Raw genomic sequence first — 16,580 nt, forward strand, 5'->3', positions numbered from 1 at the left:
TCTTAAGTTATTTGACAAATTCTCCTACTGGAAGCATGTATCATTGTATCTAAAATGGTTACATTTTATTCCCACATTATTATCTTGCCAAGGTACCTGTTACTTCCGCTCCACCCATCTTTTAGAGCCAGGGGAAGACAGAGAGCCTGCCCCAGAATTCCTTAGCAGAGTGTTAATGCTTCTGGAGTGCAGAACATTTGCCAAGTCACAGGCGGTGTTCAGAAGGGACCCAGCCCTTCCCGTGCCTCTTTCTTACATTTCAAAGTTAGCTGGAGGAAGTGGAAGAGTATCTTGGGATTTGGGGACTCAGTCAACAGGATTCCAGATTAGGGTTCTTTTTTCTGGTGGTTGTTTGATTATAGAAATCCCTAGTGTTCTGATTGTCCAGTTTTTTCCACACTAAATTAATCCATCAATTGTGTAATTAAAATGTCAAAGCTAAAGGAAAAAACAATCTGCAGAAAGAAGTATAAGGATGTGCCTCTATAGAGGCATGTAGAGAATGAGTTCTCAGCTTTCCAGCATCCATTGACATGGGTCCATATTCTTTTCTCTGCAGTTCTAAAATCTGAAAAGGTCTTTTGGGGGGAGGGGGGAATCATTTTGTAAGATTGGCACCAAAATTTAGTTGGTTACGAAACCTGACTTAGACTGATATTCACATCTGTGTAAATATTCATAAGTAGTTGCAGAAATAGAAATGTGTTTGGTTTTTAGTTGCTGGCCCAGACCTTACTGGAAATGCCTTTTAATGTATGCTATATGAACTGCATTACTTCTATAAAATTGAGAATGTTCTGAAATCTGGAACACATCTGGTCTTAAGAATTTCAGATAAGTGATTTTTGTACCTAAAACAATAGCCTAATCTCTGAACCATGAGGATGCCTACCTCCCAAACCACAGGGTTTAGGAACTAGAAGGAAGAGTAATCTCAGGGTATATGGAAAGGACTTTGGATCGACTGCTCTTAGAAATGCTGGCTTAGGTACTGAATGAATTTAAACACATCACCGCATCAACTCCAAACCTGACCCAGTGTTTCACGAAACACACCCAGGTACTTAGCATGTGCTGGGTTGTGTGCTAAATGTTTGGGAATTACAAAGATGGACCTTAAGTTTTAAGAAAATCTTTATTAAGCTAACTGAGTTAGCAGATTTAACAAATAAATAAGTAAATAAATAACCTGTATACATCCCATCCTATATATATATATACACACATATATGTATATGTATATATATATATTTATATTTATATATAATAAAATATTTATATAAGATGCTCAGGTACATTTGAATTTCAGATAAACAGAGGAAAATGTTTGGTGTAATTATGCCCTAAGCATTATTTGGGACATACTTATATTAAAAGATAATTTGTCATTCATCTGAAATTCTAAGTTAATGGAGTGTTCTCTGTTTTATCTGGCAGCCTCACAAGCTAATAAAGTAAGCATCTTTTCAGAGTAATCTTGAACCATCTGCTTACCAAATATTACTTAGATGTGGTAAAATTATGTCTTCACTGGGATTCAGGAATTTGCTGTGTAATATTGAAATTCAAATAGAGCCAACAAGTTAAATTTCAACTTCTTCTTTCAAGAATACAATTCAAAAGAGAGAAACTTGTTACTGTCTTCTAACCACATTGCCAGCAAAATGGTCCCATGATGAGCTTTGGATCATTAAGTTCATTAAAGATCATTGGTCATTCTTGTGTACAAGTTCAAGTTAGTTAAGGTAAACTCACCCACACTCCTGATCATCTGTCTGACTAGAAGACAGTCATTTTGCATCTGAGCTTGAAATGCCTTCCTCTCTGAACGTCCATTGGATATTGGAATCTCATGGTACAGTTTTTGTCTGGTTTACTTGAGGCATTTAATCTGAATGTAAAAATTTGTACAATTGGAGTGTCACTTGTAAAAGGGCCTTTTGTACTGTGAAGTAAAGGCATTAAGCCAAATATCTGAAGAGCACTCTTTGGTGCCTTGTGTATTAATGTCCCATGTCTTCATTTAAAATCTCGAATTGTTGTTAATTGCCTTTGCCTCTCCACATCATCTGGGTAGCTCATTCGGGGGTTCCCAACCAGGCTATATATGAGAGAACATGGAGGGATTTTTTTTTTAATGCTCATACCCTATTTTGCTCCTGAATGTCTGACTGCATGGAGACTTGGAAAATAGTATATTTTAAAGTTCACCCAGATTTGTCTAATGTGCAGTCCAGACTAAGAACCACAGAGCTAACTGGACCATACTTCATGAGTATGGTCCTCTTTTCTTCCTTTCTTTCTTTCTTTCTTTTTAAGATTTTATTTATTATTTATTTGATAGAGAAAGTGCAGCAGAGGGAGAGGGAGAAGCAGCCTCCCACTAAGCAGGGACCTCAATGTGGGGCTCAATCACAGGGCCTTGGGATCATGAGCTGAGCTAAAGGCAGACACTTAACCAACTGAGCAACCTAGACAATCCAGGCTCCCTCTTTTCTCTACTTATAGTCCCTGAGTGAGTGAATAAACAAATCAAGTTAATAGAGCCCAATTTTATATACTGATTTCTGCTTTAATTTGCTGTGAATAATTACTGTTGGTCATATATACGCTTTAGGAACATCAGTCTTAAACATAAAGAAAGAGCAGAATGTGGCAATGAATTTGTGACCCGCATGGCTTTTGCCAGTACATAATGACAAATCCGTGCAAGAGCAGTGCGAACAGACACGGCCACATCTCCGGTGAATCACATTCTGTGCCTGGTTTTACAAATGCCCCCTTGTACATCTGGGTTTTCCTGGAGTGTTCCAATTCCTTGTCATCTGATTTTTTTTCAGTAAACTTAAATCTGTTCAACTTAACACAAATTTATTAAATTTGCTCATTAAAATTTAATACATTTATTGAAAATTTAATTTAAATTTTATTTAATTTAAAGTTCATTACAACTCACTTAAATATACTTGTTTCTTGAAAACAGATTCATGAATCCTAAAAAAAAAAAATAGTTAAGCTCTCTGCCAACTTGGCCTTTAGAAATTGTTTTTGAGAATTTAGAAATTTAGAAATTTTTTAGAATTTAGAATTCTTTTTTAGAATTTAGAAATTGTTGAGCCTGTAAGAATTGTAATAGGCAAGTGTACCAGTTTAAATCTGGGGAAAGTAAATAACAGCCAGTTTTCATATTTTCCATGTCAAAGCAAGAATCCCTGAACCCTGAAATGCTATCTAATTTGTCCATATATTTGTCTTCACCGTAGAAGGTGATATTTTCAGGTCTAATTAACTAGTTGCCTAGAGCTAATTTTCCTTTGAAAACCTTCTGGGCAATAAATAGAAAGTAGGAATATTAAACTCTTTCTGGCTTGAGTTGGCCAACTGGCTGGCATGGGCGTGATATCACGTCTCTGGTCCTCCGTGATTGATGGCCAGGCCCACCTGCTACTGGTCCTTTCATCCTTGCCCTTTCCTTCCTTTGCCCTCGCTTTGGCCCCACTAAGCTTTTGCTCTGAGACGAAAGTCTTGCTCATAGCATTACCCGTAAACTAGAGGAGCAGAAGGTTCTGATGGTGCCCTCTTGCATTAGTCTTCTCACTGCCCCCTTGTACGGAATTGCAAAACATTTTGAGCACCTCAGAAGGAAGGTGCTATGTAAACATAAGGTACTTTTTCTTCGTTATCTGGACTTATTAGTAGTAATACAAAATGGGGAGCTCAGAGGCCTAGTTTGGCTTTTTCTTCAGATTTGAGACCTGGGTTTTAGGCCAGTGCCTTTCCATATAATCAAATATCGTATCAATGTGCTCTGTCAAATGTAACTTTAAATTTTACAGTTTTGCACATTTGCTATTTAAGGGGATTGGATAGGTTTCTTTCTTGCTTTTTTGCTTTCTTTGTTTCTCTTTTTTAACTTTCTTCTTGGAACTAGAATTGGTGCAAAATCCAGTGATACAGTATCTACAAATAGAACTCTTTTGGATAAAATTCTTTTGCTGTGTAAATAGGGCAATCTTTGATCCACGCACAGAAGAAATAACACCTTTTTTTATCCAAAGGACGACTGGTGTTCTGTATTGCTGGCTGTATTAAAGGGAAAAATGATTCATTCTGAAACTAAAGGCTGAATCTGACTGGTCCTTGAAGAATCAGCTTTCCTGGAATGAACACGTGATGGTCCTTCACTCTATGTTCCAAGCCATTGCCCCTCTCTACCTCTGGCACTGGGGGGTTGCACAGGGTGTACACTTGCCAGAAAAGATGGAGGAAACTTTCTGAATAGTCTGCAAAAGTTTCAGTTGCAGAAACATTTTATTTTTTCCTTTTTTTTAGAGATTTTATTTATTCATCTGAGAGAGAGAGGGAGAGAAGGCACGAGCAGAGGGGAGAGGCAGAGGGAGAAGCAAGCAGACTCCCCAGTGAGCAGGCAGCCCCGGGACTCAGGGGATAGGGACTTGATCCCAGGACCTGGAAATGAAGACCAGAGCTGAAGGCAGACACTTAACCCATCTGAGCCACCCAGGGGCCCCTGCAGAAACATTTTTTTTTTTAAGATTTTATTTATTTATTTGACAGACAGAGATGACAAGTAGGCAGAGAGGCAGGCAGAGAGAGAGGAAGAAGCAGGCTTCCTGCTGAGCAGGGAACCCGATGCGGGGCTCTATCCCAAGACCCTGGGATCATGGCCTGAGCCGAAGGCAGAGGCTTTAACCCACTGAGCCACCAGGCGCCCCCTGCAGAAACATTTTAAAATTGATAGATGAAGTAGGATTCTCAGTTTTATCACTTCCGTATTTAATCATTCTGAAGGTTAAAAACTGCACTTCTAAACCTAAATATGTGGGACACCTGGTGGCTCAGTTGTTAAGCATCTGCCTTCAGCTTGGGTCATGATCCCAGGGTCCTGGGATCGAGTCCCTCATTGGGCTCCCTGCTCAGCTGGAAGCCTGCTTTTCCCTCTCCCATTCCCTCCCCCTGCCACTCTCCCCTGTTTATGTTCCTCTCTTGCTGTCTCTCTTTCTTTGTCAAATAAATAAATAAGATATTTAAAACAAACAAAAACTGAATACGCATTTCTAAACGGCCCTTGACATTTAGAAATTTTCTGCCAAAAATGGACACCTAAGTGAACTGGTATAACTATTTATGTCCTATAGTTTTCCATTTAAACCATAGCCTCTTTTATAAAGAATCTAAAGATATGTTTACACGGGAAGTCATGGCCATTTGGATGAAGAAATTATAGTCAGTATAATTTTATGGGACTGTTTGAGAGCTGCATCCTTATAAAAAAAAAATCCTTCTCTGATCAAGCTTAGAAGCCAGTTTTATTGCTGTCTGCAGTTAGGGTGAATGAGGCAAGGAGAGTAAGGGGGTGGTCACTGTGCTTAATGAGGGCCAAATCATGGTAGTGCTTCATGAAGTGCTTTTTTTTTTTTTTTAATGATTTTATTTATTCATTTGAGAGAGAGAATGAACAGGGAGAGTGGGAGAGGGAGAAGAAGTAGCAGACTCCCCATTGGGCAGGGAGGCTGACCCCAAGTCCCTGGGATCATGACCTGAGCCGAAGGCATCCGTCACGAAGAGCTCCTGTGTAGGCTGACAGAGTTACAACAGGGGAGAATCAGGGCTAAAATTTGCTTCAAGGCTTTAGAACATCATAAAGGGCACCCGGTTGGGAAGACAGGCACTAAACAGGTTGGAGTATTTTTTCTCAATTTAAAAGATGACATGGAAGGCCATGTAATCACTATTATAGGATTTGCCTGGTGGACCCCAGAGAATGTCCAGCATCCCTCTGGACTGTGTGACTGGGGAAAGATATAGTGTTATCTCCACGTTTCTCTTCTATTTTCTGACACCTGGGTGTTCTCTCCTTTTTTCCACAGTCCATGTTTCAAGTGTTTTTTATATCCGTGAATGTAGAGAAGTCTTCATCTCCACAGTAAATGTCATGTGTCGGTGTATCCAAACTGCGTGATATGCCTCCCTTCGCTGCTTTGTCAGGCTTGCCTCCTTCCCTGCTCTCTCAGCCTTAGAAACAGATTTTCTAATTGCTTAAGCTTTGAAGTTTGCCAGATAGCTAGACCTGTTTCAGGTGACCAGGGTGTCGACTAGTGTACCTGGCATGCTTCTGGTCCGAAAATAAAATTACAGTAATTTGCAAAGCTTGCTTAACAAATGCCATGAGCAAATTGGACCACGACTATACTTGAGGTAAATGCCAGCTTTCCTTTGCCTTGGTCTCTGCCAACGGACTCTTTGTAAGGCTATCTTATAAATTTGGTTGGCATTTCTTTTGTCCTTTGTTGACCATTGACCAGCTTCTTCCACTTTAAACATGGTGGCAGGAAGGAAGGAAGTCAGTCAGTCATTGTCAGTACCCAGTGATGTGGACCGTGTTTTAAGACTACAGAAATGGAGCCCCCTTGTCTTTACTTCCACTTCCCCCTTATCTTAGTCACTAACTAGGTATGTTTCTACATGCATAGGATATAGTGCGGGCGTGTGTGTATGTTTGTGTGAGTGTGTGTGTGTGTGTGTGTGTGTGTGTTGGTGTTATCCTTGGGAAATGTTCACTAATGCCTGCTTTGGGTGTGAAGGTAATTTCTATTCTTCTATTTTCTGATTTCTGAACTTCAGGAGAAGGTAAAGCTTGATGCTGAAAGGGAAAAACTAGAGAGGCTTCAGGAGCTTTACTCCGAGCAGAAGACCCAGCTGGACAATTGTCCTGAGTCCATGAGGGAACAATTACAACAACAACTGAAGAGGGTCAGTAGTAAACAGGAATGCGCCAGTTGTTTTTTTGTTTTTCGGTGTTTTTTTTCAATGAAGTTCCACTTACCTATGACTTCCTACTTCACACAGTATAAATTTGCATAAGTTCTGGTCATTAGATAATTTTTAAATAGAAATATGCATGCTGATGGTATATATTACTTTATGCTATTCAGACAATTCCTTGTTAGAATCCTTCACTAATTTATAATGCAAAAAAATAGTTCTGGAGTCATTCTTTGTAACAAAAGAGAGTCGTTCTTTGTGACATATAACTGACACTGAGATTGTAGCATTTAAATCAGCTGGCATCTTTTCCTGCATTCTCTGCTGCATCGTGAGTACTGTTTGCCCTTGGGATGTTGTTTTTTTTGTTGTTTTGTTTGTTTGTTTTTACCAGTCTCCGCCTGATTTTCCACTTGGGTCCAAAAACGATCCTTGTCTCTGATTTGCTTCCCATCACCACTCACTGTGTCTTTTTCTTTCTGTCTCTTGGTGACACTGAACTTCTTAGCATGCCACAGCAAACACCAAGACCCAAGATGCAGGGCCTTGTCCTCCGCATCTTCTCAGGTGAACTTCCTCATTTTTTGAAGCTTAGTGCAACGTGGACTTTGCGGTGGGTTTTATCGGGTTATTTTCCGATCATTGAAGTTAGCTGTGCTTAACATGGCCATGCTGGTTATCTGCCGAAATGAGGCTTCGAGGTGGAGAGTTTCACAAACACTGGCCAGACCACATAATATTTCAGAGCCTCTTAACGATTGGGTTGTTTGCTCTGAACAGCAGCCCAAATAAAGCTGGGGAGCAGTCTTGGATCTCCAAGAGTCATGTCATAGTAATTTGTGCTAAGTGACTAACAGCTCATGATTCCATGTGATTAGAAAAGAAGGCTAGTTTCATTCATGCTATTCTGTCAAGACCTTCTTGGGAGTCGGCAAGTGGAAACACCAGCTGAGGTAGCCCCACCCTTGGAAATGTTTAAGATGGCCTTTAATATAAAAACATGATACCTTAGAGTAGCATTAGGTTATGAAAAATTACATTTAAAACTTTTCAGTGTATTACAGAGGCTGAAAGCATCTTAATAAACAGTACCAAAGGCAGGCAGGTCAACCTACAGCTTAATGATTTTAATATTCTAACAAACAGTAACTTTCTTACTATGTTGGATCAAAAAAGTCCCAACAATGCTTCTTCCTCTTTACTCCTTTTAGTGTATACAGTTGAACTTGCTGTAAGAAGAGAAAATTTCCTGTCACTCAATGTCATAATTCTCTAGAAATTGTGTGGTGAAAATAACTGAGAAAACATTAGTATTTATAAAATTATTTTTGCTTGTAATTTGTGTTTATGCCAGTTCACCAAAGAGATTGGGAAACGGCTTTTTATGTTGGTTCACTGGTTTTCAGCTCTCCTCGTTACTAATGATTTTACACAGTGGTCCTTTTACTTTATCTAGAGTCAGCAACAACTTACATATTTTGTTCTTCTCTGCCTCTAGTTATCCAAATATTGCTTGGACTCTTTATAAATACCACTGCAAATAAAAATTGATAAATTCTACTAATATTTGAGACTTAGATTGATATAAATAATGTCTGTTTGCTTAATCTAGCCTCAGTAGGATAACTCTAAATGTATGTACATTCTAAGGATGTCCAGAAGAGGACAGGAAGTGATATAGACAGTCTCTTCCACTATTTCAAGGCAAAGACCCTTATCTTCTTCCTCCATGAGCAGAGTATAAAATTCTTATCATAAATCCCTTTCCTCGGGAGAGATAACTGGCTTGTGGTAGCTTCTGTTCATCTGTATTAAGAGGTCCACTAATTTTACAGGAATGATGACCAGAGTAACTTTCCACTGATCCCACTGCTTAATTGTTAAAAAGTCCACTTACTTCATGAGAAGTCTGTTCATACTAGGAACTTCCTGTATGAACTCATTTCCCTTCAGATTTGAAAACCTTCAGAATGCCGCTTCCCTACGAAGCTTTCCCAAAGGCATTTAAACTAGATGCAGTAAAGGTGATTTTATTACCACAAACTTCATTAGGTGGCAAGTCATACAAAAGAAAAAAATAAATGAAGAGGAAGAACATCATCTTCTTAAATGTGTGTTATCCCAAGTACTTAAGCTGAAGTTATGGAATGAATGATTTTTTGTGCACAACAAGATAGCTTTATGAACAGGCTTCTTACTTCTAATCCCCTGCTTTGGAGTCAGAATACAGCTTTCATCTGAGTAGTTGCATGTAGTGAGGTGGATTCATCAGTCCCAAATTTCCCTGGGATGCAAGCATTATGGAAAAGAAAGCAGGAGTTAAATGATTTTTTTTTTTTTTTTACCAGAATGAGTTCCACTAGTAAATGGAGGAGACACCTGGCTAGAACTGTTTTCTTGTGCTTTTGGTAATTTACTCACTGAATGGTTGATTTCAGTCTCTTGATTATATATATATATATATATATATATATATATAATATATATATAATATATGCATATTATATAAATATACATGTTCGGTGACATCAACATTAGTTCTACAATCAGTTTATCCTTTAATCTTTGGTAAATCTTGGGTAAATCCTTCAACTTGTTGATGTCACCGAACATGTATATTTATATAATATGTATATATTACATATATATGTATAAATATAAATATAAATATACATGTTCAGTGACATCAACAATTAGAAGACCTATTTTCTCATTAGTTCTACCATCAGTTTATCCTTTAATCTTGGGTAAATCCTTCAACTTCTGTGGGTCTCAGTGCTCATATATAAAATGAGAAGGTTGCGTGAATGATTTCCATTCTCTTTTTCCAAATTCCAAAACTGTGCAGTTAAAGTGTTTGACTGTAAGGCATAAGATGGAGAAAGGTGAACAAACCTCAAGCCCCACTTAAATTTGTTTTCAAAGTTGGCCTTGAGCTGTCTTGAGAATCTCTCCTGCTATTTCACATCTGTTCTCTTCTTCTGTCCCTCTGCTAAGCAAAAAAACAAAACAAAATGCATGATGGACTGCATGTAAACTTCTGCCATAGAAATTCTCAAAACAGTTATTAGAAAAAAAGAAAGAATTGCACTGAATTTTCTTAAGCACAACTGTTTATGTCCTTTGGTGCCTGGCCTTTGAGATTGCCATCCAGCAGAGATTTGTAATGTTCCTTTTAGCAAGTGAAGCGTCGTTAAAATTTTCATTCAACTAGTCCTGCCCTTGACTTTGAGCTTCCTGTATATATTACTGTATGCTAAATTCAATGACTCCTGCCTCCAAATTCCATGCCCTGAATTCTTATTCTTATCTAAAATCTTTGCAAAGCCTTTTCCCCTCCCCAGTTTTTCTTTTACAGTGTAAGTTTATATACACACATTCTAATTGTTTCGACAACTTGATCAGATGATGGTATCAGCAGAATCTGAGTGCTAAGCTTAGCTTTAATTTTCAACTTTCCTACCCAGTGTGTATTATTTTCATGCAACAGTTTAAATATTTACTGCAAACAAATTAGTGGCTCTGTGACCTACACATGGTTAAGATAACACCTGGTGTCTATTAACCAGATGTGAAGTGAGCAAACGGACTACGGGACTACCGTAGTCGGCATACTGTGAGACTCATACCCACTTTGAATAAAGATTACATATAAACTAAAAAAAAAAAGTTTATGAAACTATTTCTCTCAATAATCTTTAGCCACAAGCCAAGCTTAATTCAAAGACTTAAATTTTTTAGATAAAAACTTGACTATGAATGACTGCGTGAGGAAATATGTCCACTAATGTATTGTTTCAAGACTGCAGGGATTTTGTTTCAAGATATGATGCTCGAATTATCTCTCAATTACTTCAGTAGTGACTAGATTTGGGCCAAATTCATTCATTCCTTTAGAAGTTATAAGCATGAAATGTCTGATAAACTTGAATGTCCACCAATAACCTGAAACCAAGACTGCTTTCTGTTTAGCCAATTAAACTGTAAAAAAAAAAAAGAGTACTCAAAAATGCTGAATATGTTTTTCAAATTGTTTTTCTTGCTCTTAACTTTTAAGAATCCACTGTGTTGACATAATAATCTTGTTGCTATAGTGCCACTTGTAATTACATGGTAGTTGATCATCCTTCTGTGAATCATCCCCCAAATAAAATTCATTCCAGAAGACAGAAATATATTATTCCATTTGATTAAAAGGCCTAATTTATCATTCACATAAAAACCAAAAGAGGGGGGTGGTATGTTTAAAAATTGATATAAATCTAATTTATCATATTTATTTATCCAAATCTTTCTGATGTTTTAAGTGAAAAAAAAGCCATGTCCTGGCTATTTTGCTTATGCAGAGTTACAAACCAGCTAGCTCAGCCCAGCTACTGTTTCTTTTCGGCCATAGATTATTTACAAATAATATATTTTTTAAAAATCTTCTATACCTTATTTATGGTTTAGTCAAAGCCCCAAAATTAAGACAGTGTTTTTTTTTAAATGTAGATTAAAGAATTGTTTACAACATGTGCCAGTCTCTGCACAGATAGGGATTCACTTCTGTCTTCAGACATTTCATAGGTTAGGAAATGCCTATCTGATGACCATCTGATTTTTATGATTTCTGGTCTTAAATGCCCTCAAGATTATTCCCAGAGTAGTAGTACTTAACCATTAGAGACCTTCTTTGTGCCTGATCAATGCTGTGCTTCCACCCTTCCGGTAAAAATCTTTGTAAACAATGTTCAGGGATTCATAGAAGCCCAGTGTAAGAATACCAACCACCAAATGTTTTCAATGACTTCTCCTTTCAACAAAATTATTGGAGCATGCATGTCTATGTGTACATCATATAGATCTATTCTCTATGTGTGCCAGATTTGGAGTCTTTTTTTTTTTGTAGTCAGTAACTTTGGAATCTTGAATTTTATTTCTATACTAAAATCTCCTTTCATTTGACAATTTTGGAAAATGGGAGCTTTCTCAAGGGACCATGTCACACCCTTGGTGGACAGATGTTTAGTTATTTACCAAATTCTTTTTATACTTCAGGATCCATTTATAACCACCTAGTATATTTCAAGCAAGAAGTCCTACCTTCACAGAACAGTCTCAAACTGATGGTCCAACCAGTGCTTCTCTCCCTGCCCCATCCTTAGTCCCTTTCAATTCCATTCTCATGGTCACTGCTCCAGGATTTAACTCCAAAAGACTGGACTATCATGGTCCAGCCCTGGTCAGCTTAGTAATTTGAAAGATATTTTGGACTGTTTGCTTTTTTTTTTTTTAATTTTCAGCATAACAGTATTCATTATTTTTGCACCACACCCAGTGCTCCATGCAATCCCTGCCCTCTCTAATACCCACCACCTGGTTCCCCTAACCTCCCTCCCCCCGCCCTGCTGCTTCAAACCCCTCAGATTGTTTTTCAGAGCCCATAGTCTCTCATGGTTCACCTCCCCTTCCAATTTCCCCCAACTCCCTTCTCCTCTCTAACTCCCCTTGTCCTTCATGCTATTTGTTATGCTCCACCAATAAGTGAAACCATATAACTGACTCTCTCTGCTTGACTTATTTCACTCAGCATAATCTCTTCCAGTCCCGTCCATGTTGCTACAAAAGTTGGGTATTCATCCTTTCTGATGGAGGCATAATACTCCATAGTGTATATGGACCACATCTTCCTTATCCATTCGTCCGTTGAAGGGCATCTTGGTTCTTCCCACAGTTTGGCGACCATGGCCATTGCTGCTATAAATATTGGGGTACAGATGGCCCTTCTTTTCACTACATCTGTATCTTTGGGGTAAATACCCAGTAGTGCAATTGCAGGGTCATAAGGAAGCTCTATTTTTAATTTTTTGAGGAATCTCCACACTGTTTTCCAAAGTGCCTGCACCAACTTGCATTCCCACCAACAGTGTAAGAGGGTTCCCCTTTCTCTGCATCCCCTCCAACATGTTGTTTCCTGTCTTGCTAATTTTGGCCATTCTAACTGGTGTAAGGTGGTATCTCAATGTGGTTTTAATTTGAATCTCCCTGATGGCTAGTGATGATGAACATTTTTTCATGTGTCTGATAGCCATTTGTATGTCTTCATTGGAGAAATGTCTGTTCATATCTTCTGCCCATTTTTTGATATGATTATCTGTTTTGTGTGTGTTGAGTTTGAGGAGTTCTTTATAGATCCCGGACATCAACCTTTTGTCTGTACTGTCATTTGCAAATATCTTCTCCCATTTCGTGGGTTGCCTCTTTGTTTTCTTGACTGTTTCCTTTGCTGTGCAGAAGCTTTTGATTTTGATGAATAGACTGCTTGCTTTTAATATTTGTTTTCTTTATGTTAAGATGGCTACAGCCATTCTGGTATGTCTTATTTTCATTCCCCTTTCTCCAAAGGATGCCGACCTGTTGGACGTGGAGAGCAAACACTTTGAAGACCTGGAATTCCAGCAGCTTGAGCGTGAGAGCCGTCTGGATGAGGAGAAGGAGAACTTGACCCAACAGCTCCTACGTGAAGTAGCTGAGTATCAGCGGAACATTGTGACTCGAAAGGTACTTTCGCCAGGTGTCATTCAGTGTGAGAAACCCACACATTCGCCCCTCACTCCCTGACAGGAATCATCATTAATGTAGCTCTCTGTCTACCTGTCTTTATATCCAAATATCCGGGTGTGTTTCCCCACATGTCACATCTGACAGATTATGGAGTCTGCCATCTACATACCAAATAGTGCTCCAAGCTGGGTACACCAACATGTGTTAGTTGCTGTCACTTAATGCTGTAGATGCCATTGATTTATAATACCTGATTTTTTTTTTTTTCATTTATGGGAAAACCAAAGGAGAGAACTATCAGAAATTCGGATATTTGTTTTAAGGTACTTGCGTTTGCAATCACAGTAACTAGATTTAGAATAGTTCTGCCAACAAAGTCTATTTTGGCATTTTCGGTTTTCACTGCTCATAGTTCCCGAAGTTGGCTGATAGCTTATTACCATCAGAAATAGCCCTGCCAGACGCCACACACATCATTGGCTCTGCCCACCTCCTTCTCCTTGATGTCCCGCCTCAGAATTCAGCTCTTGTTCCAAAACTTAGAATCACATCCCAGCCGCTCTATACTAAACCAGTAGAACGGAGGGGAAGGGAGATGAAGAAGGTGACTTTTTAAGCTCTCAGCTTAAATAAGAACTTAAATTGTTATTTTTCCCATGAGGCATCTCCCAAGTCTAAAACAAGATTTCCTGTTGACTTCTGCATTCTTCAAATAGATTTTAAACCACGTGGACTAGATTGGCCTTAGGTAAAGAACAGCCTTCGGCTTGGCAGGTCAAAGAGACTACTTCACAGTGTCTAGATAGGAATCACTGCCTCCCACCAGCAAAAATGTCCTCATTGCTGATCCAGCTGTAAACACTTTTCCCTTTTCCAGGATATACTGGCAGACCATTGAATGTCTAATGGGCGTCTGTATATGATCATCTTTTTTCCTCCAGGAAAAAATTTCTGCATTGAAAAAGCAAGCCAATCACATTGTCCAGCAGGCTCAGAGAGAACAAGATCATTTTGTGAAAGAAAAGAATAATTTAATAATGATGTTACAGAGAGTAAGTATTTCCTTTTTTAGCGCTGGTTGCAATAAAACTCAGGTTCCAGCTTGGGGGAAGCTCCTTCCTTCAAAACAAGTGCCTTTTGATAATGAATAGTGGATTATAATTTTTAAAAAGGCTTTTTAATGTACATTTTTATTTAATACTCCACATTAGTAAGCTGATGCTCTGTGAACAGTTAATTCAGAAAATAAGTAAGGATGTTTTCCTCATGATTTTTCCATGGTGTGAAAATTCAAACCATGAAAAATATGTACGTTTTCAGATTTTCTTCTTTTGGAAAAACAGATTTTTTTTTCAAACAGGTAGAACATGTTCTGCTTTTTTTGCTGCTGTCAAACAATTTGGCCCAGCTGCTGTGGTGTCAAACTCTAATTATTTGCCTATGAGTCCCCACCTGGCAATGGCCCCATTGGGTTTAGTTTGGCTTCATTGGCTAGGTAGCCCCAGCAATGGGGACAAGACCATCCTCACCAAGGGGACTGTGGGCCCATCTCCCAGGGCCTAATGTGACTGCACAGAAAGGGTTTCCTTTGCCCAATCTGATTTTCTGACATAGTCTAAGATCTAAGACACCAAAAGTTAATTAAAGTTGATGGGCTGGTCTCAGTGCTGAACCTTGTATGCAGGTCACTGCCTAGGATGTGATGCTTTGGGATCCTGAAAATATGAGATGTACCCAGAATGGGGTACAGGAGAAAGAATGAGGGACTAAAGGATGAGGCTAGACCATGTTTCCCCACTACCAGATATGTAGCTGGAATATTCTCAACTTAGCCATTTAACTATTTTCAGGTTGAGAAGGGAAAGAACATTGGTCCTTCACAGAAAGTATGAGTCCATCAAGGTGCACCTAGGTAGCCCACACAAATCCCTGCCAACCTCCCCTCCTGCTTCTTTGACACCAGAAAGCTCAGAATGGTTTTATGGTTTTTCATCCCTGTCTCCTGCTCTGGGGACGAGCTCTTCTTCCATTAATATCCACTCCACTCTTTGCACATGCTATTCAAAGGCACAGCTTAAATCAGATAGTGTAATAAGTAGGAGTTAAGTAGTTCTGAGGTTTTAGCAAAAAGGAGGTGGGGGAATCTCATAGTGATAGATTTTTTAGAATGGGTGATCACCATCATAAAAATAGAACTTCCTCGTTAAAACACATAAAATGTAATTCTGTTCTAAAAATTGTGCTAATTATGAAGATTTGTATTTTCCCAGATTGATCTGTAGATATGTCTCAGTCTCTGTAGATATGTCTCAAACTCAGCCGAGTTTGAAATGGACACATGGATGCTTCAAATCTGTAGCTGATCTGCATTTTTCAAGGAGTCTGTATTTGTAAATTTGCCTGCTCACTAAAGCTCACTTGCAGCCCCCCAATCATACTTGTCGTACAGTTCACTGATGGATGTGTGCAGAGCGGCAAAATTTTGAGTCCCGCAGCATACAAATTCCCTGCTGAGGCTGAACAAAGCAACACTCTACCTTCCTGTTTCAACTCTCACGGAGTAAATAAGAGTCCTTTTTGTGGATTATTTTGTGCTGTGTTTTCACATTGCTTGTACTTTTTTTGTTGATTAAACTATTTAAAATGCCTCCCCAGCATAGTGCTAACATACTGTCTAGTGTTCCTAAGGGCGGGAAAGTTGCAATGTGCCTCATGGGGAAAATGTGTGTCTTAAATAAGTTTCATTCAGGCATAAATTACAGTGCTTTTAGCTACAAGTTCGTGTTTAATCAACTCTATATCAAATACGGTATCTTTAAACAGAAACATACATAAAGCAAAGTTACGGATTGATCAGTTGATGAAATTTTTTTGAGGAAGCACACAGTAATCCATCTCTGTATTTCCTGTAGGAACAAGGGTTCAGTGTTTACTAATTCAGTGTTCACGGCAATGCTTCAGAGCATAAGAATTACAAGAAATGAGAATCAACTCTGTATGAAAATGCCAAGGGCATAGAGTAGCCAAAATAACTTTGAACAAGAACCAAGTTAGAAGATTTATACTATTTGATTTCAAAGTTGCCTCTAAAGCTATAGTATTTAAAATGATGTGGTGCTGACATATAGCTAGACACATAGATCAATGGAACCAAACAAAGTCCAGAAATAAACCCACAAATATACCATCTACTGATTTTTTTTTTTTTTTTTTTTTTTTTTACACAAAGGGCTCTAAGATAATCTAGGAAA

The 16,580-nt window shown here is 38.5% G+C and overlaps 1 protein-coding gene across 28 annotated transcripts in view; it reads left to right on the top strand.

Annotated features, from left to right (window-relative positions):
- The window catches only part of PHLDB2 (pleckstrin homology like domain family B member 2), a 227,344-nt gene that overhangs the window by 174,953 nt on the left and 35,811 nt on the right, over positions 1 to 16,580 (top strand). For 25 of the 28 annotated variants that reach the window (XM_045088355.1, XM_013060879.2, XM_045088345.1 and 22 more), the window contains 3 exons: positions 6,643 to 6,771; positions 13,171 to 13,326; positions 14,271 to 14,381. In XM_045088355.1, coding sequence (XP_044944290.1) covers positions 6,643 to 6,771; positions 13,171 to 13,326; positions 14,271 to 14,381 — 396 coding nt within the window. The remainder of the gene's footprint in view (positions 1 to 6,642; positions 6,772 to 13,170; positions 13,327 to 14,270; positions 14,382 to 16,580) is intronic. The other 3 variants (XM_045088342.1, XM_045088349.1, XM_045088351.1) reach the window with 1 other exon arrangement.

Source organism: Mustela putorius, unplaced genomic scaffold (assembly GCF_011764305.1).
Source record: "Mustela putorius furo isolate JIRA1106 unplaced genomic scaffold, ASM1176430v1.1 tig00003834_pilon_pilon_pilon, whole genome shotgun sequence".
Taxonomy (NCBI): domain Eukaryota; kingdom Metazoa; phylum Chordata; class Mammalia; order Carnivora; family Mustelidae; genus Mustela; species Mustela putorius.